Source organism: Miniopterus natalensis, chromosome 7 (assembly GCF_054644295.1).
Source record: "Miniopterus natalensis isolate mMinNat1 chromosome 7, mMinNat1.hap1, whole genome shotgun sequence".
NCBI classification, from domain to species: Eukaryota; Metazoa; Chordata; class Mammalia; order Chiroptera; family Miniopteridae; genus Miniopterus; species Miniopterus natalensis.
Genome location: NC_142087.1, coordinates 5,381,465 through 5,407,815, shown reverse-complemented (window position 1 = coordinate 5,407,815; position 26,351 = coordinate 5,381,465). Strand labels below are relative to the sequence as shown.

The window sequence follows — 26,351 nt, the reverse complement described above, 5'->3', positions numbered from 1 at the left end:
TGGCCTCCCCTCCCCCTGGCGGCACAGTAAGACCCACAAATCGACCCCATGGAAACCAGATTTATTTTTTTTTAAGAAAAAGAAAACAAAAAAGAGATCCAACAAAGAACTGAGAGCAGCAGCAGGCTGCGAGGGCGTGCGGACCTAGCCCGCGCCCCCTGTCCTCCGCAGTCAGGCCTGTGGTCCAGGCGAGGCCAGCTCGAGCGCGGCGCTGGGAACCCGCCAGCCCGGGCCCGAGGGGCTCAGGCTCAGCCCGGCCCCGGCGCCCGACGGCGCCCGAGGGGGCATAGTCCTCGGGGCCTCGCCCCTGCCCGGTCCCGGCCACCGCGGCCCTCACATATGGGTGGCCAGTTGGTTCTCCAGATCCTCCAGGCGCGCCGTCAGCTGGGCGAGTGAGCGGTTAAGGAAACGGGGGATCGCAGGGGCGGGGTCCCCGTCCCGCGCCCCCGCCGCCAAAGGATATGGTTCTGAGTCAGGCTCTCGAGCGCCCCCAGCGTGCGGCCCTGGAACTCCACGAGGCTTTCGCATTCGCAGGGACTCCGAAGCTCGGTGCCCGCGCTGATGCCCTCCTCTGCCAGCCGGGAACAGAGTCGGGGGAATGAGAATCTGCAGGAGGACCAGCGGGCCCTGGCCAAGGCCCTTTGATATACCTCCACCCGGCCTGTGGCTGAGTGTACGGGCTTTGGGTTCAAACAGACCTGGGGTGAGTCCCAGCTACATAGCTGTGGGATATTGGAAACCTCACTCGACCTTTCTAGGCCTCAGGTTCCTCGTCTGTAAAAATGGATACAATGAGAAAATCTACTCATTGGCTGGTACTGAGGATTCTATAATTTGTGTGTGTGTGTACACATTTTAGAAGAGTGTTTCTAAAGTTTGATGCTCAGAATCACCAGGAGATCTTGTTAAAATATAGACTCTTATTCAGAATGGGGAAGGAGCTGAGACGCTCCCAAGTGCTGCTGACGCTGCTGGCCTGTGGACCACACTTGGAGTGGCAAGAGTTCACAGCAGCACTCTCCAAATGAAACTTCATGCAGTGATGAAATGTGCTATATCTGCCCTGCCCGGACATGTGGCTATTTAACACTTGAAATGTGGCTAGTGTAACTTAAGAGCTATTTTTTTTTACTTTATTTAATTGTAATTAATTTAAGTGGGCACATGTAGCTGGTGGCTACCTTGCTGGGGAGTGCAGATCTAGAGCACTGCCTGGCACCGTAAATACCTGATAGTGTATTTCAACTAGACCTGTGATTCTCCAAGTGTGACCCTTGGACGGGAAGCATCAGCCTCATCTGGGAAGTTATTAGAAATGCAAATTGTCAGACTCCACCCCAGACCTACTGGATCAGAAACACTGGGGTTGGAGCCCAGCAAGCTGTGTTTTAACTCAGCCTCTAGGTGAGTCTGATGCATACTAACGTTTAAGAACCACTGATCCAAGTCTATCTCTGACACATTTCAGCATCTCTAAAATCAAAATAAGTGCCTTACAATTAAATTTGGCACCCGTATTTTTCCTTAGCTATACAGAAAATAATGGTGAATTTGACAATGGGTGATATCTTAGATTCACTAACAGTCTGTAAAGATGTGCCATTTTTAATGATAGCACAATGTCTGGCCTCCAATAAAGAATTGCTGTTATGATTTTAAAGGTTGTTTCTTAGTCCTGTATGTACCCTTAGCAAACTGCTGTATGTCATGTCATTAATGGTATTGGTGACTGTCCTGAAAAGATTCCTAACTTTGCAGATGAGGAAACCAAGCGCCAGAGAGGGGGGAGGATCTGCCCAAGGCCACACAGCCAATTGGTGAAGAGCCTCAAACACAGAGCCCAGAGTTCTCTTAGAATTCTAGAGCTCGAGACAACCTTGGGCTGCCGGCACCCTCCCCTGTTACAGAAGAGGGAAGTTGAGGTATGGGTGGGATTAAGTGACTTGCCCAAAGTCACATAGTGTGGGACATAAGAGCCAGGACAGGAAGGGCCTTAAAGGAGCAGCTAATCTGGTGCCTCCACAATATGCTGGCTAATTATTAGAATTAACCTGGGGTGGGGGTGTATGTGTGCATGTGTATATATACGTATAGGCATATATACACACACACATGTATGAATGTATATGCAGCTGACCCTTGAGCAAACTGAGGGTTAGGAACCCTGATCCACTGCATAGTTGAAAATCTGCATATCACTTAAGTCAATCCTCTGAATATGCAGATTCCCAGCTGTGGATGGAAAAGGCAGTTGACCCATGAACAACATGGATTTGAACAAGGATAGTCCACTTATAAGCATATTTTTTTAATCCACATATAAGTGGGTTATTCAAGGGTCAACTGTGTGTGTGTTTTCGTGTGTGTGTGTGTGAGAGAGAGAGAGAGAGAGAGACAGAGAGAGAGAGATTCCCTAGGCCCAGCTCAGCCCTACTGAACCTAGCTCTGGACGTAGGGCCTGGAAATCTGAAAGAAGAGTCACATCTTACGCCTGGGTTAGTCTTAACACTCTATGGTAAAAATTACCCCCAAACAATCCCTTTTATGTCCTATAAAGTACAGTTCACAAGGCTCGCCAGCCCTCCGCTCCTCCCTGGAGAGCACTGGCCCTTTCAGCTGAGCACCATGCAGTAGACGGTTGCACTTATGGGCTACATTGTTCAAAAGAAGACACGTAGCTTTGCGTACTTGAAACCCTCCGTCCTGCAACTTTGCCAGGTGTGTAAAACTGAAGTCCAACAAGTTAATGGACTATAGGCTGTGACTCCACTTAGAAATTCTGAGATTGACGTTCCTCTGAAAAAGTTCCCCCAAAATATTCCGAAAACCCACTAGTTTGAGGGAAAGGTAGCCTAGGCTAGTGCTTCCTAAACTTTAACAAACATATGAACTCTCTGAGGGTCTTATTCAAGTGTAAAATCTGATTCATTAGGTCTGGAGACAGTTGGAAACACTGCAACTCTAACAAATTACCAAGTGACAGCCCTGCTGCTGGTTTAGGTAACAAGGGTGCGTCTAGCGAGTCCACACCCTCCCTGTAACTCTGCAAGGGGAATGGGGGTGAATAGTAGGGGAGATATCAGAGGTTGGGCAGTGAGAGAAGGGGAGGTGTCTGGAGCCAGATGTGCTCACCCGGGCAGATGCTGCCTTTGAGGTTCTCCAGCAGGTGTGTCATGGTGCTGAAGTCAGGGGAGTAGGACACATGCAGTTCTGCAGGCTCTGAGGCGATCTCACGCAGCTCCTCCTCCACTGCCTTGCCCACGCCCACGGCGTACATGACAATGCCTGCCGAGGATACAGGGGGTGCCCTAGACGTCAGGAAAGTCACCTCCCCGTGTCCAACCCAACCCCACGCAAGTGCGTCCCGGGCCAAGCCCACCTTCCTCCTTGGCGCGAGCTGCCCACACCGAGATGTCATCCTGGGAGCGGCCGTCGGTGAAGACCAGGCCCACGCGAGGCACATTGAGGACGCGGGGCCGCGCGCCCTGCGCCTCAGAGAAGCTGTGTTCCACCATGTGGCGCAGCGCCAGCCCGGTCATGGTCCCGCGCTCCATGTACTCCACCGCCAGGACCGCCTGCTTCACCTCGGCCGCGGTGCCGTAGCGGCCCAGCGGGAACTCTGTGCGCACCCGGCTCGAGAACTGCACCAGCCCCACGCGCGTGCCCTCGGGGGACACGTCCAGGAAGTCCACGATCTGGTTCACAAAGCGTTTCACCAGCTCGAAGTTCTGAGGGCGCACACTCTTGGAGCCATCTACCAGCAGAACCAGGTCCACGTGGCCTTCCCGGCACCCTAGGCGGTGAGAAGGACTTGGATGGAGGGACCAGAATCTTGGCGGGCAGCAGCCATCTACCCATCTCGTCCTTCACTCACAAACACTGATTATATAGCAGATGCCGTGTGTGAAGGCCTTCCTGACCAGGCACCGGCACGATGTGCTGTTATTATTACCAGCATCACTGTAACCTTTGCCATTTACTGGGTGCTGAGCATAACAAGCCAGGCAATCTGCTAAAAACATAATCATAATAATACCCACAACTACAACAGTTACTATTTATTGATCATCTACTGTGTATCGGACAGAATTCTAAACACTTTACCAGTATTAACAATACTAAATAAAAACAAAAACATTATTATTTGACAGCTTACCATGTGCCAGGCACTGGGCTAGGTGCTTTATATATTGCTTCTCAATCTTCCCAATAACCTTGGGGACTGTCCCCCTTTTCTATAACCTGAGGTTCTGAAAGATAAAGTGTTTTGCTCTGGATCCCTTAGCCAGCAGCGGCTGAGCCAGGATTTGAAACCAGGTCTGCCTGACCGCAAAACCCATGTTCCTAATCGCTCTGCAATGTTGGCTCGCCTGTTCTGAGCCAGGGACTTCGCCAGCCCCGAAGGGGGCTCAAACAATAAATGCAACATAATCCTGATCCATGAGGAAATCAGGATAGGGCAGAGCAGTCCAACGTGCCACGTGTTACAGCAGAGAGCCTGGGGCTAGAATAATTCATTCCTCCTGGAGGTGGCGAGGCTGCGTGGAGGGGGGCATTCGACTTGGTCTTCAGAGGGGAGTAGGAGTTCTCCAAGGCAGGCGGGGGCATTCTAGGTGGTGGGCGCAGAATGTGAAGAGGCATGGAAGCTGGGGGCTCTCCACACATTCAGGAACGGGCAGGCCAGTGTGGCTAAAATGTTCAAGTGTGGCAAGAGAAAGGCTTATGGGGTTGGCTGAAGCTAGACTGTGATGAGCTAAGGCAGTGGTTTCAAAAATTTGACCACAACCCACAGTAAAAAAAAAAAAAAAAAAAGGAAAATAAAATAAAAACAGTAATAATACGTCATGACGTACTACATATGCTCACATATAATTAAAATTAAGTTCCATGAAACAATACCTATTCTTTCTACATGCTGTAAACTTTCTTTATTCTTTCTTTTTAATGCTAGTTGTAACCCCCTAGTTGGATTTTCTTACCCACGAATGTGGCTGCTGCACCCACCATCTGAAAAAGGCATTTGACCTTTATTCTGTGGCCCTGGTGAGCCACAGGTGGCTTCCGAGCAAGGGGGGAGTGCGACCACATACAGGGAGGGCCAAAGTAGGGCTGCAGTTGTTTGTGTGGAAAACGACACAATAATTAACAAGTAATAAGACAAGAATAAACTCTGTTTTGTATACTCACACTATAAACCTACTTTCGCCCACCCATGTTTGTATTTTAAAAATTAACCGTAGCAACAGCGTAAAGAATTGAAGGGAAAGAGACAGAGGCAGGGCCTCGCACACCTTCCAGCCCCGTCACCACCGCCCACGCCCACACATTCACACCACACCCACACCAAAGTCAAGGATGCTCGGAAGGCGAGGATGGGGCAGGGGCACCCCCTCCACCCGCGACTCACGGCCGCAGCTCTTGCCGTCTGCCTGGAGCTGCCGCCCACCAGGGCACAGGCAGCGATAGGCCAGGCCCTCGCTCACGCACTGGAACTCACATCCATGGTCTATGCCGTTGCAAAGGTCCCGGGCTTCAAGGCGAGACAGGCAGGTCGGGCTAAGTCAGGGCAGGCTCCCCCAGCTAAGGCCCCTTGCCCTTCAGCACACACAGGGGACCCCTCCTCACCCTGGCAGCTCCTCCCATCAGGCAGCAAGTCGTGGCCCTCTCTGCAGCGGCACCTTGGCCCACCGACGGTGCTAACACACTCATGCTGGCAGCTGTGGTTCCCAAAGCCGCAGTGATCAATGACTGGTGGGGAGGAAGACGCAGCAAGATGTCACTTCTGATTGGAGCCACCAGAGACCTCAGTCCAGGATGCTACAGGGGGGAGCGGAGGTCGCTCAACCCTGCAGCTCCTCTGGTCTAGAGTACAAAGCCAGCTCGGCAGCCACAGAAATAGGAACCCGGGGAACTGACACAGTGGCGCTCACAACCATGAGTCCCTTCAGTGCACAGGTCAATGGCTGAGGAAGAGGGGAGGCTGGCATATACATTGGGGCTGCACTTCTCAGCCCTGAGAGCACAGCTTTTTAAAAAATACCTATGCCTGGACCCCAATTCCCAGCTACCCTGACTTAATTAGCCTGGGGTGGTACCCAGGCACCTGTGATTCCTATGTGCATAGGCCTCCTGGCTGTGGGCCGGATGGCCCTGCCAACTCAAGACCCAGATGCGTCCCACAGTGCCCCTTACAAGCCAGGAATAGGCCAAGAATCCACAGTCGTAGGAGACCGGGCCCCTGCCCTGAAGATGCTCGCTCACTAACAGAGGAGGACCAGATTCTGCCACTTCACCTGTCTGAGCCTCCATTTTCCCATCTGCAAAATGAAGATATAATGGAAGAGAACAACTGCTCTTTACAGCTTCCTTCTGAGGAAGGGCAGCTATTGCCTTGCTGAGTATTTTGATGGCTTAGATGTGCAAAGATCGCCTAGAGCAGCACCAGGGAATAGGGACTGGAAAGAGGTGAATTATCCTGCATAAAAAAGTGAGAACTTGGGGTTTCTGGAAAAGAGGTGGGAGTGGAGAGAGGAAGAAAAGGGACAAGACAATGTGAAGATGAGTGACTGTGTGGGGTGAGGGCGCCAGTAAAAACTCCCTCGGAGTGGGGAGGCTGAGGGCCTTCAGGGTCAACGATGCTTCATATTCCATTAGAAAAAATGGGTGTTTCCCTTTTTGTGTGTATGTTTGGCTTTGCTTAGATGTAACGCACACCTCTGTCCACCCCCATCTTTAGTAAAATGGACATATGCACACACACTTATATACACACTCACATGCCCTGGTGTGCACAAGTGTGTAAACCAAGAAAGAGGCCGATTTATGCGCACAGCACAAGAACAGCACGTGTGGGGCTGAGAAATTAGGAGAGGAGCCATCAACTGATTGAATTCAGCAGAAGCTCAGAGTGAGAGGGGGCCACAGAATGTAAGCACTTGGGAATTCTCAGAGATCTTGGGCAGGGGTTGGGATGTTCATGGGTCATCACATGGGGTTTCAGGCCAGTTTTGTCTAAGTTCTAGAAACAAGGAGACCCCAGCTGACATCTCAGTTATGGGGATCACATGATCTCATTTTCCAGGGTGCTGTGAGGTTGGGAGATGATGTATGCAGTGCTCCCAGCACAATGTCTGAAAGTAACTTGGCACTCAGTAAACGGTAGCTGCTGTTAAGATGAAAGGAGTGGACACACATACAAATGAAAAAGAAAGTCCCAATTGTACAAGCAAAGGCATTGTGTGCCATAGCTTTTCAGAAGGCAAAAATGAAGAACCAGGCCTTGAAAGATTCGCAGGTGCAGAGAGGAGCAGCAAGAGAGCCAGGTGCGCAGCCCAGGCGAGACGCAGAAGCAGGAATGACAGCATGTACGAGGCAGGGGTGGTGGTGTATGGAGACCCTAAGTGAAGACTCCAGCAGTGTCTAAGTTACAGAAACTGTGAAGATGTGCCTGTGAGAAGACATAAACAAGTTTGGGAGGTGTGTTGGAGCCAGGTAGGATCAAGCCTGAAAGAGTGGACAGAAAGATGCAGAAAGCACACTTAACGGTGAGGTCAAGGTTTCTAGCCCTGGTCCCACCAAGGACTTGTGTGACTCCAGGCATACCTTCCCTTTCTCAGACCTGTAAAGTGAGGGAGCTGGACTTCCAAAGGCCCTTCCAGACCCATTGGGTTGATGCTGGGGCAATGGGGAGCCGCAGAAGGCTCAGGATTGCAGGGCAGGAGTAGTTCTCACCCAAACAGCCCTTGTTATCTGCTGCTAGCTGGTATCCGGGGTTGCAGGTGCAGTGGAACGTGTTGGCGGAGCTGACACACTGGTGCTGGCAGCCGTGTCCCCCCTCAGCACACAGGTTCTTTCCTAAGGACACATAAGAGTAGACTCAGCAGGGGACAGATGGGCAGAAGCCTGCAACGAGAGACAGCTGGATGGGGTCAAAGGCAGGAACCGTGATCAAGTATGGGCTTAGTTCATTTGAGAAGAACTGGTCCGAGAGGGACGGCTTCGGGAAACAACAGGGCCTGAACAGCCCCTACAAAGAGGCTCGAAAGAGGGAGGCCGCTGTGCGTCAATGGGATAGGGCAGGACCACGCGGGGTAAGGTGGAGGGGGGCGGCGCTGAGCCGAGGCGGGCGGAGTGACTGAAGGTGACTGGAACGGATCTGGCAGCTTGCAGGACGAGCTGAGCTAAAATGCGAGCGGGCAGGGCCGCGCCCATGCGGGCGGGACAGGACTCTCTGGAGCGGGCGCCGGCGCTCAGCTTTGAGGGGCGGTGCTTCCTGGGCGGAGGGGCGGCGGTTAGAGTCCGACTTTAAGCCTGCGGTGAACCACTGCTCGTCCCGGGCGGGGAGTACGCCACATGTTGCTACTGGTGGGCGAAGGCTAAGCAAAAGTGGGCAGAGCTGGCACGTGCCAGGCTGTCTCAGGCCTGAGCGCCTCGGCTCCCTGGCGGGCGGGCCCCCAGCACGGGGCGGGGTGTACCGGGGTGCGGATGGGAATCTAGGCAGTTCGAGCCTCGCTCCCGCGCTCCCCTGACTCACCGCACAGCCGGCCCTGGAACTGCAGGCCAAACTCCTGGATGCGGTCAAAGGACTCGACCAGGAAGACGTGCTCGTCCAGCGGGGGCGACGCCATGGCGCGCAGGGAGCCCACGTCCGCACGCTGCACCCCCACCGCGTAGATCTCGATGCCGCGGGCGCGCGCCTGCGCCGCCACCTCGGCCACCCGGTCCTGCGGCCGCCCGTCGGTCACGATCACAGCGACTCGAGGCACGCGCGCCTCCAGCGGGCGCGCGCCTTCGGCCACGCTGAAAGCCACGTTCATGGCGTACTGGATGGCCAGCCCGGTCATGGTGCCCTGCGCCAGCGGCACCAAGGCGCGCAGGGCGCGCTCCATCTCCTCGCGGCGCGAGAAGGCGCCCAGCCGGAAGACGCTCTGCACTTGGCTCGAATACTGGATCACGCCGACGCGCGTGGCGTTGGGCCCCACGTCCAGGCGGCGCAGGAGGCCCACCAGGAACTGCCTCATGGTCTCGAACTCGAAGGGGCGCACGCTGCGCGAGCTGTCAATCACGAACACCAAATCCAGGGGTCCAGTGCGGCACCTGGGACCTGCGAGGAGATGAGGAAGGGCCTTCCCAGGTCGGCGAAGCCTCAGGGCCGAGGAGATCCCCAGGGAAAACCGGGGCGAATGGTACTATCCCTGCAAAACAGCGCCCGCGCGGAATTACCCCAGCAAATGCAAGTTAGAGACAGTCACTCGCCCAGCATTTGCCGAGGGCCCGGGTAGATTTCACCAGTTGTCTATCCTACAGCTCTGAGGGCTATCCTGAGGAGGTATGATCCATTTGGGACAGGAAGGAGTCATGTCGCAAACTCAACTGCCTGTAGGGGCCCGGCACGCAGCATAAACGAGTGAACTGATTGATGGGGTCTGGCGGTGGATCCCAGAGAGCCGTGTCCCTAAAGTGAGCAGCTGCAGCCAAATGCTGCTGCAGGCATGCCAGCCATGTTGGCAGATTCTTTAACTTTCCAAGACAAGTCCCACATCAGGATTTTTATGTGAAACCTCTTTATTTTTCAATTAACTTTTAAAAATGTAACATCAAATGGGTATTCTGCGTGAGCCCAATTTTGAAATCTCTAAGCCACATCTTACAGATGAGGAGACTGAGGCTCAGAGAGGTGAAAGGGTGAATTCGAACCCAGCCTGGAGGGTTCCAAAGCTCTTGCTTGTCTCTCCCAGCAGGCCTACCTGGCTGCAGATGGAAAGCCTGCTTTTGTTCCTCTCCCCTCGCTGGTGAGGTCTGGGCCCCGGCTCACCTTCGAACTGGAGCTGGGTCTCCCAGGGCTGAAGAAGGAGCAGCAACATGGGCAGTGGTGAGCATGGAAGGCCCCTCATGGCACTTGGGGGGCAGAGAATGGAGGTGTCAGAGCCTGGAGAGAGGAAGGGAGATAGCAAAATAGTATTTGCAGAACTCTCATTCTGGGCGATGGGCACTTGGAGGTGGAGGAGAGTCATGGGTTTGTTTTACTAATCTCTCTACTTTTGTGTATCTTCATAATTAATTTTCATTACAGTGGGATTTCTGGGAAACACAAGGCATTCTGCTTTGTAAATAAATATAAGTAGATAAAAACATACACAATTTAAACAGAAACAGCCTTTCCTAAATGCCAGGCACAATGTTAAACGCTTCTCGGGCGTTGTGGCATTTAACCCTCTCGACAGTTGGACAATTCTATGAGACAGGCTGTTATTGTTCCCATTGTACAGATTAGGAAACAGGCTCAAAGAATTTAGGCTCCGATACCCAAAGTCTCGCGACAAGAAAGTGGCTGCGCCGGGATGCAATCCTGTACCTCGGGAGTTCCAAGGACAAGCCGACTGGTCCACGCCCTCGTCTCCCGGGAGGAAAACCTCTGCAGAAGGAAGTCATTCCCCACCTCCTCCCCACACAAGGCGCGTCTGTGTGGCTGTCCTTCACACACACACACACACACACACACACACACACCCGCAGGCCTCAGGGGAGGGCCGTGAGCTCTGGGTTGGGAGGGTAGGGGGTGGGCACTGCGTTGGCCAAATCCCACCACGCACTTGAATTCGAGGCCTGGCGCCTCCACTTCCCGCCTGCTCTCAGGAGAGGCCGCCAGGGGGCGCTTCCTGGGTCTGGCTGCGTTGGCGAGGCGGCCGTGGGAAGCCCACATCTGCCCAGCAGGTGCCCCTGCCCAGAACAAACAGCGAGCCGGGAGCCCCGGGGCCTTGAGATAAGGCCGGTAGGATATATCCGGCGTGAGGGTCCAGGAGCGGGAGTGCGCAGGGTTCCGAGGCCAGCGGCGCGGGAAGCACACAGACGGCTGTGAGCGAGCGGCGGGGGCCTCGGGACGCGGCCATGGACCCTGTGGGGGCAGCAGGTGAGCGCTCACCCTCCCCAGGCCCTTGACGCGGCCCCTTGAGAATCACGAAAGGCTCCCATTGTACAGATGGGGAAACTGAGGCCCGAGAAGGCGGCCCACTGAGCTGCAAAGGAACCTGCGACTCCTTGCTTCCCTCCTTCCTTTTGAGTTGCCTGGCAACCTGGCGTCTAGGAGCCGCTGACCCCCTTTCCCTTCCATCCACTCCCTCTGCTCCCTGCCCACCCCCGCGCCCATGCTGAGGCTGCGTTAGCCATTTTTCTATTGCTGCGTCTTGGTAGAGGGGGGCCAGCCACCCCTAACCCAACCGCAGCCCCGCCCCGCCCCCCAATTCCGTGAATGGGCCTATTCTGAGCAAGGCCGGGTGCCTGCCTCTCACCCGAGGCGGCTTTCCCGTCTCGGATCCTTTCCGCCTGCGCCTTTCAGGCCTGGTAGAGGAACAGAAATCCCTCTGGCAGAGTCCGTCATGGGAGGGTGACCAAGCCAGATGTGCCAGCTGCTGGAGCGGGAAGGTTGGAATGCTTTCTCTAGCTTGGCCCATAGTTGAAGCCAGCACCCCCGGGGAGCATGGGGGTAAAGGCACAAGGGGCTCTTGCCACCTCTCATCCTTTCCTACTTCCAGAAGCCTCAGGGACCCCAAGTCATGATTAAGGTCCCCCTTATCCTGCTCTTGGCGTGCGTGAGCAAACATCTCACCTGGTACCCTACCTGCACCCCAGGAACTCTAGAAAGTCAAAATAGCGGCTGCCTCAAAGCTCATCACCTTTCCAACCGTACATTCTACAGAGGAAGGCACTAGGTCCTGAGAGGGTAGAGTCTCACCCGAAGTCACACAGCAACGTGGTGACAGGCTGACGCTAGAGCCCAGAGCTGGGGGGGGGGGTAATCAATCCTGGGTTAAAATGAAAGATTTGGAAATGTCTTTGGGGTGGGGAAAGTGGCCTCCAGAGGGAGGAGAGTTCTGTAAATAATTCCTCAAGAGCTGGCTGCAAAGTGAGCTGATCTACAGGAGGGACCTGGGGGTTCCCAGGGGGAGGAGATTAGGGGGAAACGTTCCCTCCCCTTTTTGGTGGGCTTGCTGGTGGGGACTCAATATGGAAAGAGCCCTACAGAAGTGGGGAAGGGCACTGCAGGTCCAATGCGGGTACCGTAGGCTGTGCAGCCGCGGTTAAGTACGGTCGCCTGGTCTGGCTGGCCGCCTGCTCCCCGCAGACCCCTCAGCGCCCCCAGGCCCTTTGACTCACCTGAACCTGCTGGACGACTCGGAGGCGCGGCCGCAGAGCGGAGCCGACGGGCGGAGCCTCCCGGGCAGCTGGAGCAGGTAGGGCGCGGGCAGCGTGCCCGAGGCGGGACTGCCAGGCAGCTGGAGCTCGAGGAGGCGGCGGCCGCCTTTAACCCGGGCGGGCGGGTGGGGAGGGGGAGCGCGGGCTGCGACCCCTCCCACTGGCGAGGCGATCCCCCTGCCTCCGAGGGCCGGGGCGGAGCCAGAGCAGCGCCCCCTGCTCCAGCCACCTTGGGAGCGGCCGACGCGGGCTGCGGGGCCGGAATCCGGTACCGCGGGCGGCTGGGCGGCCACCCTGTCCGCGGCCGGACGCGCTGGAGGCCTCCAGCCCCTTCCCCGAGGAGAGCCCCAGGGGGCGGAGCGGGGCTCGGCTGGGCCTCCGGTCGCCTGGCCCCGCTTCGGAGGGCGCGGCGGCTCTTGCCCTCGGTCGCCCCCTCCAGGAGTGAGGAGAGGCCCCCGACAATGGTCCTGAGAAGTGGGTAAAGGATTCAAGGCAGCCGGGGGTTATGGCTCTCCCCGGCCCCACCTGGTGGTCCCTCAAATCTCTGCCATCACGGATTCCTTTACTTGTTCTCTGCAATTGCTTAGGTCTTGGGCCCACCCACCCTCACCCATCAAAACTCCCAGGCTGAGAAGCCATCAGGCCACCAGGATCTGCGTGGCCCACGCCACGTGGCCAGTGGAGGCCCTGTGATCAAGCCAAGTAAAGCTAAGACAGTAACAGGCCCTGCTCTTGGGAGGAAGCGGGGAGAGTTACTTTGACCAGGGAAAAAACTGAAATGCTCCTCCTCCCCCAATCCCAGGATCCTGGGGACACTATTTTGGGGCCCTTCCACCTTTGCAGGCATCTACCAGCAGGCAAGAGAGCACTCTGGTCTGTGGGGCCAGCAAAGGCTCTTCCCCCCTGGCATCAAGACTTCCCGGGGGCTGGTACCCTCAGGGTGCAGGGAAAGCCAGGCACCCTCACATATTCTGCCTCCATCTCAAGGCCAACGCACGTTTGGCCTTTGTGCCTCTGGGGCATCTCCCCAGTGCTCCAGGCTACAATGGGCGTGGAGCCAGACCGACAGAGTGGTGCCTGGGTGGTCCCGGTAGGCTCAGAGCAAGTCTCACTGAGCACCGGGCAGCCCAAATATTTAGCTCTTGACTTGCACATGTCCCCTCCCTTACCCAACACTTCCTTGCCCTGACCACAAAGGGTCAACACTAGAACTTCATTTCATTCAACCTACGCTATTTAACACTCCCTGCTGTGGGCCTCCCAGGTCATCCCCAGAGCACACCACTGTCCTGAGGGAAGGCGTGCGCCGGTGCTTGCAGCAGCAGTGCGAGCAAACGGTGCGGATCCTGCACGCCAAGGTGGCCCAGAAATCATACGGAAATGAGAAACGGTAGGTGCCGAACCCACCCCTCCCAGATCTCTTTGGCATCCGGTCCTATGAGTCTTTTGGAACCTGGAGAGGACTCAGGGCTCAGCTATTGGCCATTGTGGGCCTTCTCCCTCAGCCACCAATAGTTCCCACTTTGGTCTTAGCAGAACCTCCCAGGGAATCGACAGTCTCCATTCATTCACTCATTCACCCATTCATTCAACAACTAGTAACTGAGTACTTGTCATGTGTCAGGCTCTCTGGGTACCACTGGGCACTGGGCATACAGCTGAACAAGACAAATACAGTCCCTGTTCTTGTAGCATCTTCATTCTAGTGTGGAAGAGACAGACAATAAAGTCCCCATAATCGATGAACAAGATCCTCATGGAAACTGGAAGGGAACAGTGCAATGTGATAGAAATGGAAGGCAGGATACTTTAGCTAGAAAGGTCAAGGTAACGTTTGAACTGAGACTTGAGTGTGAAAACAGAGCCAGACAGAAGAAAGTGTGGGGGAATCGTGAGGAGAAACAGAAAATGCACAGACCCTGAGGTGGTACCAACTCAGCCTCTTTGAGGTACAAAAGAAGTGGAGTGGTTGCAGTTTGAGAAGCTGGGTGGGACTGTAGGAAATAAAGTTGGAGAGGAAAGCAGGGGCCAGATCATGTGAGGACTTGGAATTTAAACCATTGGAGGATTTTAAGAAGCCAAGTAACATGGTTGGCTCATGGTTTTACAAATAAAAAGGTGGAGGTGGTAAGAAGCCAGTGGATTCTGGACATGATTTAAAGGTGGAGTGGACAGGACTTATTGACGGTTCAAATGAGGGGAGTGATAAAGAAGGTTCGATGTTAATAGGGTTCACAGTCATGGAGAAGCCTGGGGAGGGCGGTGGGAAAGGTGGAGGGGGGATTCTTTCAGGTTTCTGCTACCTTTGAGGTGCCTACAAGACAGTCGGATGGAGATGATGCACGAATTCAGCGCTTACATGTCTCTGCAGGTTCTTCTGCCCTCCGCCCTGTGTCTACCTCGCAGGTCCTGGCTGGAGGGTGAAGCCAGTGCCGGGCCAAGGTGAGGACAGACTCCAGGACTGGTCGCCTCGCACGGTAGGGGACCACGCAGCAGGGGCTGGGAGCGGGGCGGTTGGCAGACGCAGTCTCGCCGCGCCCTCTGGCGGCGGAAAGTAGGCCTGCCCGGCGCCCGAGTTCTTCCCGAGTCCGTCCAGAGCCCCCTGGCGTCCCTTTCCAGCCCACCTGGCCGGGGAGACGGGGCCCACGGTCTGCGGTTACATGGGACTGGACGGCGCTTCCGGCAGCGCCGCCGAGACGCAGAAGTTGAATTTCGAGGAGCAGCCCGACTCCAGGGTGAGCGCGCCTAGGAGGGGGTCCCAGTCCTGCTCCCATGCTCGCCTCTTCCCCAGGGGGGGGTGCTCGCGTACTCCCCTGCGGAAGCCGAGCGATGGGTAGCGGGGCGCCCGGGAAAGTGAGGTCCCGCTCGGAGGGTGCACTGCAGAGCGTGGCTCCGACGGGGCGGACGTCAGGGGACTGGGCGAGGCCGGTCCATCCCGAGGCGGGCGGCTGAGATGAGCCGGCCCGTCCGCTGAACCCCGTAGGAATTCGGTTGCGCCAAGACCCTGTACATCTCGGACGCGGACAAAAGGAAGCACTTCAGGCTGGTGCTGCGGCTGGTGCTCCGAGGGGGCCGGGAGCTGGGCACCTTCCACAGCCGCCTCATCAAGGTCATCTCGAAGCCGTCGCAGAAGAAGCAGTCCCTGAAAAACACGGACCGTGAGCGGGGCGGGGCTCGGTCTCAGGGCGAGGGGGAGGGGCCGCCTGCGTCTGCAGCCGCGGGGTTCGCGAGGGGGAGAGACCCGGATTGTAGGGGTGGGGTCCGAGGGGAGGAGGCGGAGTCTGAGCCCCGAGGGGCGGGGTCTGGCCGAGCCGGGGGAGGGTCTGGGAATGATATGTTAGGGAAGCAACGGCGGAGCGGAGAGGGGACAGATACCAGGCTTGAGAGTGTGAGTTGGGGACGGGGGAGTTGGGGGCCCCTCAAAAGGCCGGCAGGTGCTGAACTAGAGACAGATTAAAAGTGACAATAAAAAGGCAGAGGAGCCCTGGCCGGTGTGGGTCAGTGGTTAGAGAGTTGGCCCTCGCACCAAAGGGTCTCCCCTTTGATTACCGGTCAAGGGCAGGTACCGCCCCCCCACCCCCTTTAGGGTGCGGGCGGGAGGCCACCAGTGGGTGTACACATTGATGTTTTTCTCTCTCTCTCCCTCCCTTCCACTCTCTCTGAAAAGCAATGGAAAAAATATCCTCTGGTGAGAATTAGTAACAACAAAAAGGAAATTCAGTTAAAAACATTTATACTCAGCGCTTGCTCTATGCCTGGCTCTTGCCAGGTGCTGGGTCCCTATAAAACAAGGACCAGTGTCCATTCTGGAGGAACACGCAGTCTAACAGTCTAGAGACAGTTTGAGATAAGTGCTGTCCTGGGCGCCGGGTGACAAATCCCAGGGCTGGAGGATTTGAGAATATAAGGGGGGAAAGTCTGAGTGACAGTGACATCACCACCACTACCCACACTGGGAGGTGGGACGGAGGAGTAGGAGAAGGGAGGGTTGGCTTTCCTGGAACACATTATATCCATCCCTCCTGTCTGACGCTCACTGTGTCCCTGTGAGGTCGGTGCTGTCACTGTTCCCAAGCTGTAGATGGGAAAAATGAGGTTTGGAACATTTATCCATTCATTCGAGAAACATGTGGGCCTATCATATTCCAGGTGACTTGCCTAAGATTGACTGGCTAGGAAATGGTCCAGCCAGGATTTGGACTTGGGTCAACGTGACTCCGGAGCCCAGCTCTTACTCCTATACAGACTTACTTTAACAGACTTACTTTCTGTCTGTTGAAAACCCTGAAGAATGTCTCAGATCCAGGCAGTGCCCTGGCTGACCCTTGGTATCAGGAAAGGGCCCGAGGAGTAAGCGGTATAGTGTGATGGGCACGGTGCAGACTCTGGAGCCAGGTGGCCTGGCTTTGAATCCTGGCTCTTCCCTTCACTTGTCTAGCAATCTTCAGCAAGTTGCTGTCTTCAGTAGAGATAATATTATCTACCTCTGAGGGTTGTTGAGAAGCTCAAGTGAACTAATACCTATAAAGCATTTAAAACAGCACCTGACCTACAACAAACGTTAGCTATTATTTAATGGATGGGAACTTGGGCTAAGTATAAATTAAGGGCCTATGTTATGCCTAGCACTGTGAGGGAGAGAAGGAGATGCCCCAGTGCTTTCTCCTCAGGTGGTCAAAATCCAATCAGAAAACAAAACTGCGGCTCTGCCTATGTGATAGGCTGGAAGAGATCAATGTCAAGCCCTAGAAACTACTGCTGTTCCACACCACGTGGCCTATGCTTATGCGGCCCCCCAAGCACTCCCACCTACTTCATGCTCCCCAGCTGAGAGTATAACCTCCTCCAGGAAGCCCTCCTTAACCCAGTCCTCACCACAGCAGACTGAAATTTTATATTTATGTCCCTGTCTCCTCTCTGATACCATGAGCTCCTCCAGAGCAAGACTGGGTCCAATTCTCCCTTTGGTGCCCAGTACCCAGCACAGTGCCTGCTACACTTAGTGAATATTTGATAACTCTGTATATTGAACTGAAGTATGTCCAGGCAGCAAAAGGACCAGGCACAAGTGCAGAAACAGGACTGGGGCAGGTGCTAGATAAACAGCTATGAAATATGAGTGCCCACTATGTTTAGGCTAGTGGGCATATGAATCAAACTGGCACAGGGGCATAAAATGTTGGAATATAAAATTTTAGAATGTAAATTAAAAAAATAATAATAGTATTGAGTATTGAGGGGACCGAGACTCAGCTGTGTCTGGCATGTCCGAGGGACCAAGCCAGGCCAGAGCACTGATTCCACCTCCCCTCACAGTGTGCATATCCTCGGGCTCCAAGGTCTCCCTCTTCAACCGCCTGCGTTCCCAGACTGTCTCCACGCGCTACCTCTCCGTGGAGGACGGCGCCTTCGTGGCCAGTGCGCGCCAATGGGCTGCCTTCACCCTGCACCTGGGTAACTACGTCAGCAGGTGGGGGCTGGGCATTTTGCATTCATTAGCTTATTTGATATCCACCACCACATTTTAGGGAAGGTAAACTCTGCCTTTGGAACTGAGGCTTTGAAACACAAAAGATTTGCCCAAGTTCCCAGTGAGTCAGTGACTGATCCAAGCCCTTCTGACTCCAGTGTCCAGCCCAGTCCCTCACCTCAGCCCCCCACCCCAGGGGGTGGACATTTGCGAGGATGGCCACAAATGGCCCCTCCAAGATGAGAACCGTCAGCCTTAGCTGCCTCCTTATGTGCCAACCCTACCCACAAAACCCATGTGCAAATGGGGTGGAGTCAGAGGCAAGAAGGGCAGGGTTTGAAGCAGAAGCTTGGGGCTCCCTGAAACCCTCCTTTCTTCCTTCCTTTTACCCCCAGCTGATGATCACTCTTCCCAGGGGGACTTCCCACCTCGAGAGGGCTATGTCCGCTATGGCTCCCTGGTGCAGCTCGTCTGCACTGTCACGGGCATCACACTACCTCCGATGGTATGGGAAGGGAGGGCCCCCCAGATCCATGCAGAAGGTACGATCCATGTGGGCAGGGCTGGTGAGGGCCCAAGGCATAAAGACACCTACTCAGTTCTCACCCAGGATACTCAGTGCTTTGTGAGGCTGGATAGAGGTAAAGGGCTGGCATGGGGGGAATCTGCCAGTGCCCACATGGCTATTGAAGTAACAGAAAGCTGGCTGGGAGGGTGGCCTCTGAGCACCCAGTCACCTTTGCTCCCACACTTCCCACCACCTTTTTGTTGTAGATCATCCGCAAAGTAGTCAAACAGTGTGCGCTCCTTGACGTGGACGAGCCCATCTCACAACTGCACAAGTGTGCATTCCAGTTTCCTGGTGGTCCTCCAGGAGGCGGTGGCACCTACTTATGTCTTGCCACAGAGAAGGTGGTGCAATTCCAGGTAAGAAGCAGAGAAGATCAGCACCAAGCATCTAGGAAAGTCAGGACACAGAGAAGCACAGAATGTAAGACCATCACCGTCATAATGAGCTGCACTGCCTCCCAGCGAATGTTAGAATCATAGGCTATGGAGACAGAGAATGTAGAAAAAATAATAACAGTATTACAGCAATATTCCTTCCCAAAGAATTTTAGAGTCATAGAATGTTCTAATATAAAAGTTTAGAATGTAAATAAAAAATAATAATAGTATTGAGTATTATTGAGCAAAGACTATTAGAACCATAAAACGTTAAGTCATAGAATTGTAGAATGTGGGAGATGATGATTATTCTTGTTACTAAGCAATGCTACTCCCCAAAGAAGATTATCGTGGACAGTTGAGGGATGAAATCATCCTTAAGTAGAAAATAACATGAGTGAGCAATATTCCCTCCCAAAGAACTTTAGAACTGTAGCATGTTAGGGCGCAGAATTGCACAGTGTTAAAAATAGAATTCTAGAGTCCTAACAAAATAGACCTTTAGAAGCCGGCTCATATAGCGAACTCATTTAACCCAGCGAGAACTGAAGGGTCTTGTCTAAGCTCAAAGGGCAGGTAAACCGCAGAGCCTGGGCCGGGAACCGGAGCACGGAAGCCCAGGCACTGCCGGGCTCCCCACGCTGGTGGCCACCACCCGGAGCTTCTGCCCCTCCCCGGGTCTCCTCTCAGGCCTCCCCCTGCCCCAAGGAGGCCAATAGGGCGCTGCTCAACGACAGCTCTTGCTGGACCATCATTGGCACCGAGTCGGTGGAATTCTCCTTCAGCACCAGCCTGGCGTGCACCCGGGAGCCGGTCACCCCGGTGCCCCTCATCAGCACCCTCGAGGTGAATCGGGTGCGGGGGACTCTGGCGGGTGACTGCGCTGGGGGGCGGGGTGCTGGGGAGGGAGGGCAGCAGGCCCTTGGCCACCCCTTCCCCCACACCTCCTGGTCCCACCCTTTCCCAGCTGAGTGGCGGGGGTGACGTGGCCACGCTGGAGCTCCACGGTGAGAACTTCCACGCGGGGCTCAAGGTGTGGTTCGGGGACGTGGAGGCCGAGACCATGTACAGGTATGGGCGGGGGAGCCTCCCTTGGGTCCGGGGGAACGGGGAGAAGAGAGGGCTTGTCGTCAGCCCTAACTGACGTCACTGCAGCCCTAATCCCCGTGCCCCACCCCCAGGAGCCCGCGGTCCCTGGTGTGCGTGGTGCCGGATGTAGCCGCTTTTTGCAGCGACTGGCGCTGGCTGCGCACACCCATCACAGTGGCGGTGAGCCTGGTGCGCCCCGACGGCCTCTTCTACCCCAGCGCCTTCTCCTTCACCTACACCCCCGAATACAGCGCGCGGCCCGGCCCCCCGGGCAACCCCCAGCCCCCCGCGGACGCGGAGGCCGACGCGGACGCGCTCCTGGAGAGCATCCACCGCGAGTTCACGCGCACCAACTTCCACCTCTTCATCCAGACGTAGGCGCGCCGGGCCGGGCGGTTCACGGTCCGAGGCCCTCCCTCTGCGCGGTTTGGAAGGGAAGGACCCTTCCGAGCAGCGGGGGAAGGCTCTCGCCACTGAAACCCGCCCCTGCGCGTCTTCCAGGAGTCACGGCTCCTCCTTTGACATCTAGGAAGACAGGACCTGAGTGACGCTCTCTGTGTCCGGTCACGAGTGTGGCTCTCACCGCCTTTGTCTCTGTTTCTAAATCAAACAATCTGTCTCTCTCCCTCAGTAACTTTGTAGATCTCTCTATTTGTGTGCCCCTGTCGCTCCATCTTTGTCTCTCTCATCTCTGTGTCTCCCATCGTTTCACATGCCCAGGCCTGGCCTGCAGGCCCTGGAGCAGTGGCTCCTGACCGGAGTATGAGATCTGTCTTGGTGTGCCAAGTCCCACCTGGAGCAGTGGGTCCCGCCTGGAGCAGTGGGTCCCGCCTGGAGCACCGGGTCCCACCTGGAGCACTGCGTCCCGCCTGGAGCACTGGGCTCTACCCGGGAACACAGACTCCGGCACTCCCTCATGCTCCTTATGGCCGGAGCAGGCACAGTCGCTGGTGTTTCCTCTTTGGCTCACACCTTTAGTGGCTGGGCAGGTTGCCTGGGGCATTGCGAAGTTCTTGCCATCTTAACTAGCCACCCAGGGATTTCTCTCAGAGGCCCAGTAGGATGAAGTCCTGAGGATCAGGGGTCCCTCTGCTGTGCTAGCAGTGCCCCCAGTCCAAGGCAGAGCCTAATCTATATGACGCACCTGCACAAGGAGGTGCCCAGTGTACTCCCCCTCCTCACACACACACAGAAGAAGGAAACTGCGATGGAGCAGAGAGCCTGCCCTTTGGGCCCTTTCTAGAGAAGAAGCTAGCATCCCTGACCCTGTTCCTGCCGCGGGGGCCACCTGTCAGCTCTGGCAATGAGTTACCCTACTAGCTATCCCCCACCCCAAGCAAAGATGCACCCCAGGCCCAGAGACAAACACAAGATACAGAATAAAACTTTCCCAGGACAATTCTGGGCACAAGTCCTGCGATCAACTGGGCAGTAACCCAGCTGAGAGGGGAGCTTCCTTGCATGAGGCCTGGGGACTAAATCACAAACCATCCCTGCTCAACCTGCCCACCTTCTGTCTGGTCTGTGCTCTACAGGGAAGCAGAAGAACCAGGCAGTATCCTTGCTCAGGCTGCTGGAACCAGGGACACAGATATCACGGGTGCCAGCTACCTGTGCTAGCCCCGGATGGTGCTAAATGGAGAGAACTGGTTTGAAATGTTGGTTCAGGGCTTTCACTTCCCCCTTGTCCTGACCTTCCTTGAACTCTGAGGAGGCGCTCATTTCCTGCAAAACTCCTCCCCCAGAGCATGGAAAGCCCCGTGAGAGAGAAGATGCTGACGTTTTCCAAGAGGTTTGCTCTTTAGACTTCCCAAAGTGTGCAGCAGCAGGCTGAACCCACTATGACAGGGAAGGAGAAGCTTGTTCAAAGCCCCTAATAGCTGCTGAGAGCGAATCCTGGCCAAGGAATGCAGGGCACAAGTTGAATGGAAATGTCCCCAACATGAGTGCACACCTCAGGAGAGCTCGGGCTCAGTGCCTGTGATGATGTGGAAGCAGGAAGCCACTTATAAGGAGGTTAAGAGGAGTTTTATAGCACACCACACAGGAAGTTGGTGCTGAAGGGCCCATCCAGCCCTGTGCTCAAGGACTTCCTCTACCACTCTACAAAGCAGGAGTGTCAGAAGCCAAGAACCTAGGTTGGCCTGAAAGCCCAGGCCCAGCCATGCACCTCTGTCTTCTGCACTCCCCTCAGGGCACCTTAGAACCCTTGGTCCCACCTGCACACCCACCTGGAAGTCTACCACCTCAAAGCTCCAGCCCTAGCCTGTCTTCTGAGTTCCAGCTACTGGACTGTCCTTGGAGGTCCTCCTAGCCCCCGATCCTGAGTTCATGGAACATCAAACCCACCTCCCTGCCCACACCCCTCACAGCCCCTGATCTTTTATCTCCATCCCCCACACCACCCAGTTTCAGAGGCCTAAGGACTGACTCCACCTCTCCTTCCACGCTAAAGTAGGCTTCCTCCTTTCCTCTCCCTTCACTACTGCTCTGTTCTCCAAACCCAGCTCAGATGTCACTGCCTCCAAGATTCCCCCAAGCAGGACCAGCTATATAATTTGTGGGACCCCGGGGCAAAAAAAAAAAAAAAAAGTATGGCCCCTTGTGCCAAAATTATTAAGAATTTCAAGACAGTGACAGCAGAGCCTGAAATCAAGGCCTATTGTGACTCCACACATCACGTGTCCATAAAGCAGGCCCTGGCTTCAGGCTTTCCACCTTGTGGAAAACCTCACTGGGACCATGTCCACCTTGGAACAAAGGGCTTTATGTACATGTCAAGTGTCCCCTATAGATTGTGAGCTTCAAGTGGAAAGGAGCTCATTGCTGCATATCCTGGAGGGCGCAGTACAATACTTGAGCATTGAGTTGGGCTCTATAATAAATACCAAATTGCTTTGCATTGCATTGGCAGATATTTGGAGATTGCAAGGGAAAAGTGAAACCAGCAGGTGGCACTGTTCTCTTCCTGAGAATTGAGTTTTCATGTAATTAAACTGTTAGGGTTCTTAAAGACAATCTTCACGTTTTCAGGCTCTCAGGATCAGGACCCTCCAGGGCTGAGAATCATTGCTCCCATCCACATTTCCTCCTCACTTTCACAGATGGGGAAACAGGCTCTGAGAGAGAAGGCCCAGGAAGCTCTAAGAGCAGGTTGATGACAGAGCCTGATTTGAACCCTATACTCCTGATACTAAGTCTGGGGCTCTGAGGTTCTTTTAATTCTCTACCTAATAGTAATTAATACTTTTAGTTTGCTGGTAGGTGTAGGTAGACTGTGTGTGTTCCAAGGGGCGGGGAGCAGGCGATGGGGCACGTAGTGAGAACAAAGACAAAATCTCTTTCAAAATCTTCCAATTGACCAGCTTTCATGCTGCCTGAGGTTCCACCATGAACAAGCTAGCTTTCTGGCTTATGCATGGATTTTTGGGTCTCTCTGTCTTGTTTAAGTTGGGTTTCCTCAGAACTCATAACCACAGTGTGGGTGAAATTCTCAGGTACCTTTCTCTCTGGGGAAGATGTGGACTGTTCAGGGCATAGACCATGAAGAGAGCAAGAGAGCAAAGAAGTGGCTTTAAGGGTAATTAAACCAATAACACAATAATAAGTTTTGCAAGGGTCAGCTTTGACCATACTCACCAAAAAAGGCCCCACAGCCGGGCTTGGCTCTGTTCCACACCCCAGTGACAAAGGCAGGCAGGGCAGCGGTGACACAGTAATTCGGTAAACACCTGCTCTAACTGGCTGCTAGCCACCCGGGGCAGGGGTGGGGGATGGGAGGAGCAGGCAAAGTCCTGGGGAAAGGCGTGACCTTGTGACCAAGCTCTATGGACTCACTTTGTTATAAAGTGCTGAAGTGGGAACCACTCTACCAAGCTCATCCCCAAGCCCTTACTGATTCAAAACCCCTCCCCAACCCTGGCTGGGGTCTGAAAGTGCATCACTAGCACCTTACCCTGGGGCGGGGTATCCTGGGTTTGGCGGGGTTTGTCCTGGTACATACATGCACTTCTCACACTAATTACTCATGTATATTTTCAGAGGGGTCACTTTAAAATGAAGGAATACAGATTTAGTGACTTTTCAGACAACAGCTATCTCGGAGTCAAAGCAGTATGTACTAGCTGGGTAAGCTTAACAAGTTCAAGTCACTTAACCTCTCTCTGCTTCAGTTTGCTCTTCTGTCAATGGGGGTAATAGTATTTGTTTCATAAGATATCAGAAAGAAAATAATTAATATATGTAAAGCACTTTCAACAGGTCCACAGGCACCACTTTATATGGGCTAGCTGCTGTCATTGTTACCCCAGAACACTTTCAGAGATAGTCCAAATATAGCACTCTCTCCATTTAACAGATGTGGAAACTGATGGTCCAGAAGAGCTAAGTGACCTTCTGTATTAGCTTTCTATGTTGCACAACAGATTACAACAAATGTAGCAGGTTAAAGCAACACACATTTATTGTCCCACAGTTTCCATGGGTCAGGAGTCCCAGCACAGCTTAGCTGGGCCTTCTGCTCAGGGTCTCCCAAAGCTGTAATTAAGGGCTGTGGTCAGGGCTGCAGTGTCTCTGAGGTACAGGGTCCCCTTCCAAGCTCACATGGCTGTTGGCAAAATTTCTTTCCTTGTATTTATAGAACTCAAGGCAACTTGCTTCTTGAAAGTCAACAGGAGAGCATTGCTCTTATCAGGAAGGTTCCAGACCCTCTTTTAAAAGGGCTTTCAACTAATTAAGTCTGGCCCAACTGGTATAATCCCCCTTTTCGGGATCTCAAAAATCAACTAGTTTGGGACCTTCATTACATCTGCAAAATCCTTTCGCCTTTGCCATCCAAAGGAGCCTAATCATGGGAGTGACAGCCATCATATTTATAGGTCCTGCTCACACCCAAGGGGAGGAAATGTCTAGGCTGTAGACACCAGAGGGCAGAAATCTTGTGGGTCATCTCATCTGAGAATTCTGCTTACCCCACTCCCCAAACTATTGGCAAAGGCACATCTCTTTGGCCCGTAGGCCCTCCAGTGCCCTATGATGGAATTGGCCCGTGCGGGAGTCAGTGCTTCAGCTTCTCAGAAGATTGGCAGGAGGAATAATGGCCCAATATTGTCCAAAACCCACTTTGCCCAGTTCTTAGAAATATTATACTAAATTCCAGAGTTAGCTCTCCAGATGAATTAACCTCTGTTCAGAGTTGACCAGCAGTGGGGCTATAGTCACCAGCCTTTAACATGGCTTTTAGTGAGTCTTACCCCCACTTCTTTAGTCCCCTCTTGCAATGAAGACTACTGGCCTGTGTGACCAATAGGACATTGTGGAAGTGACAGAATGTGACTGCTGAGGCTTGGCCATAAAAGGCATCATGGCTTCCACCTGGTTCTCTTGGATCAGTCTATGGGAAAAGCCATCCTTATGTCATGAGAACACTCGATCAGCCCTCCGGAGCCTACAGGGTGAGGAACTGAGGCCTCTTGCCAACAGCCAGCACCAACGTGGCAGACGCGTCAGTGAGCCATCTTGGAAGTAGCTCCTCCATCCCAGTCAAACTTTTAGGTGATCACAGCCCTGACCAACATTTCAAGTGCAACCTCATGAGACCCTGGAACTACCTAGCTGAGCTGCTCCTAAATTCCTGACCCGCAGAAACTATGTGAGATATTTATGCCATCATAAACCCCTAAACTCAGGGGTAAACTACACAGCAATAGATAATACAGGGCCTTGTGGAGCTAACACCTTACCTGATGGAGCTGATGATGGTAATAAAGTGCTATTTCTCAAGCACTTATTGCGCACCAGGCTCTGACCTACCTCCCCGTGGGCTGTTGGAGCACAAGGTAACAGCTGGTGAAAGCTGAAATCCAAACCCAGAAGTCTTACACTACTCAACAGAGCCCTAACAGAAACTCCTAGGACATTAGTGTCTTGTATCTGTGCTGCCCAATAGAATAGCTGCCAGCCACATGTGGCTACTGAGCCCTAGAAATATAGCTAGTGCATCTGAGGAACTGAATTTTAATTTTTAAATTTTAATCAGTTTGTTTAAGTAGCCACATGTGACTAGCAGCCAGTTTGGACAGCATAGATGGAACAGATGTGGGGGCTTTTGCAAGATCCCAGTTATAAGAAGCAGAGACCCCTTCAAGTGTCCTGGGGCTCAGGAAAACCAAGTGTGGCGGGGTCTGGGAAGGGATTTGAGACCAGACTCATTGCTTCAGAGGGGGTTTGTGGGGCCTGAGCAACCCGTGAAGGGGCCCTGAGTGACATAAACCCTCAGATACTGTGATTATGAGCACTCTAGAGTCCGTCTGCCTGGGTTCAAATCCCACCTCTGCCATTGGTGCTTTGCCAATTTGGGCAAGTTATTTAACCTCTTAGCTAGTTTCCTCATCTGTAAAATGGAGGTGTTAACAGATCCTACTTTGTGGAATTGTGATGATTAAGTGGGTCCAGGTGTAAAACACAGAATGGATTTGCTGGTGGCCCACTCAGTAAAAAGGATCTTACTCACCTCACAGCATTGCTATGAGGATCAAAAGAAGTGTCTAGAGCCTGCCAATTACCCTGCCTGCTGAGGCCAAGCAGGCGACGTTAAGTGCAATCGGTGCAGACTGTGGTGAGACAGAGAACCACATCTAGACGGGCTCCTGCC

General features: G+C 54.0%; 2 protein-coding genes across 9 annotated transcripts; one reads left to right on the top strand and one right to left on the bottom strand.

The window, feature by feature from the left end:
• Positions 1–45: 45 nt before the first annotated feature.
• On the bottom strand, positions 46–14,983 carry MATN4 (matrilin 4). Of its 8 annotated transcripts, none has more exons than XM_087818714.1 (10): positions 14,496–14,983; positions 9,815–9,928; positions 8,534–9,103; positions 7,732–7,854; positions 5,626–5,748; positions 5,408–5,530; positions 3,380–3,793; positions 3,133–3,285; positions 465–571; positions 46–393 (listed from the first exon to the last, which is right to left on the bottom strand). In XM_087818714.1, the coding sequence occupies exons 2-10, from the start codon at positions 9,891–9,893 to the stop codon at positions 334–336; spliced, it is 1,752 nt and encodes a 583-aa protein (XP_087674840.1). In that variant the 5' UTR covers positions 9,894–9,928; positions 14,496–14,983; the 3' UTR covers positions 46–333. The 8 variants fall into 8 exon arrangements, with proteins under 8 accessions (XP_087674840.1, XP_087674847.1, XP_087674839.1 ...); XM_087818721.1 differs by lacking the exon at positions 14,496–14,983 and adding an exon at positions 12,154–12,304; XM_087818713.1 differs by lacking the exon at positions 14,496–14,983 and adding an exon at positions 10,593–10,672.
• Positions 10,880–20,541, top strand: RBPJL (recombination signal binding protein for immunoglobulin kappa J region like). The gene is made up of 12 exons (XM_087818722.1): positions 10,880–10,909; positions 12,122–12,230; positions 13,457–13,582; positions 14,564–14,634; positions 14,812–14,927; positions 15,176–15,350; positions 17,509–17,646; positions 18,058–18,167; positions 18,437–18,589; positions 19,301–19,456; positions 19,578–19,681; positions 19,792–20,541. Exons 1-12 carry the CDS (start codon positions 10,888–10,890, stop codon positions 20,075–20,077), a joined length of 1,566 nt encoding a protein of 521 aa, XP_087674848.1. The 5' UTR covers positions 10,880–10,887; the 3' UTR covers positions 20,078–20,541.
• The last annotated feature ends 5,810 nt before the right edge of the window (positions 20,542–26,351 follow it).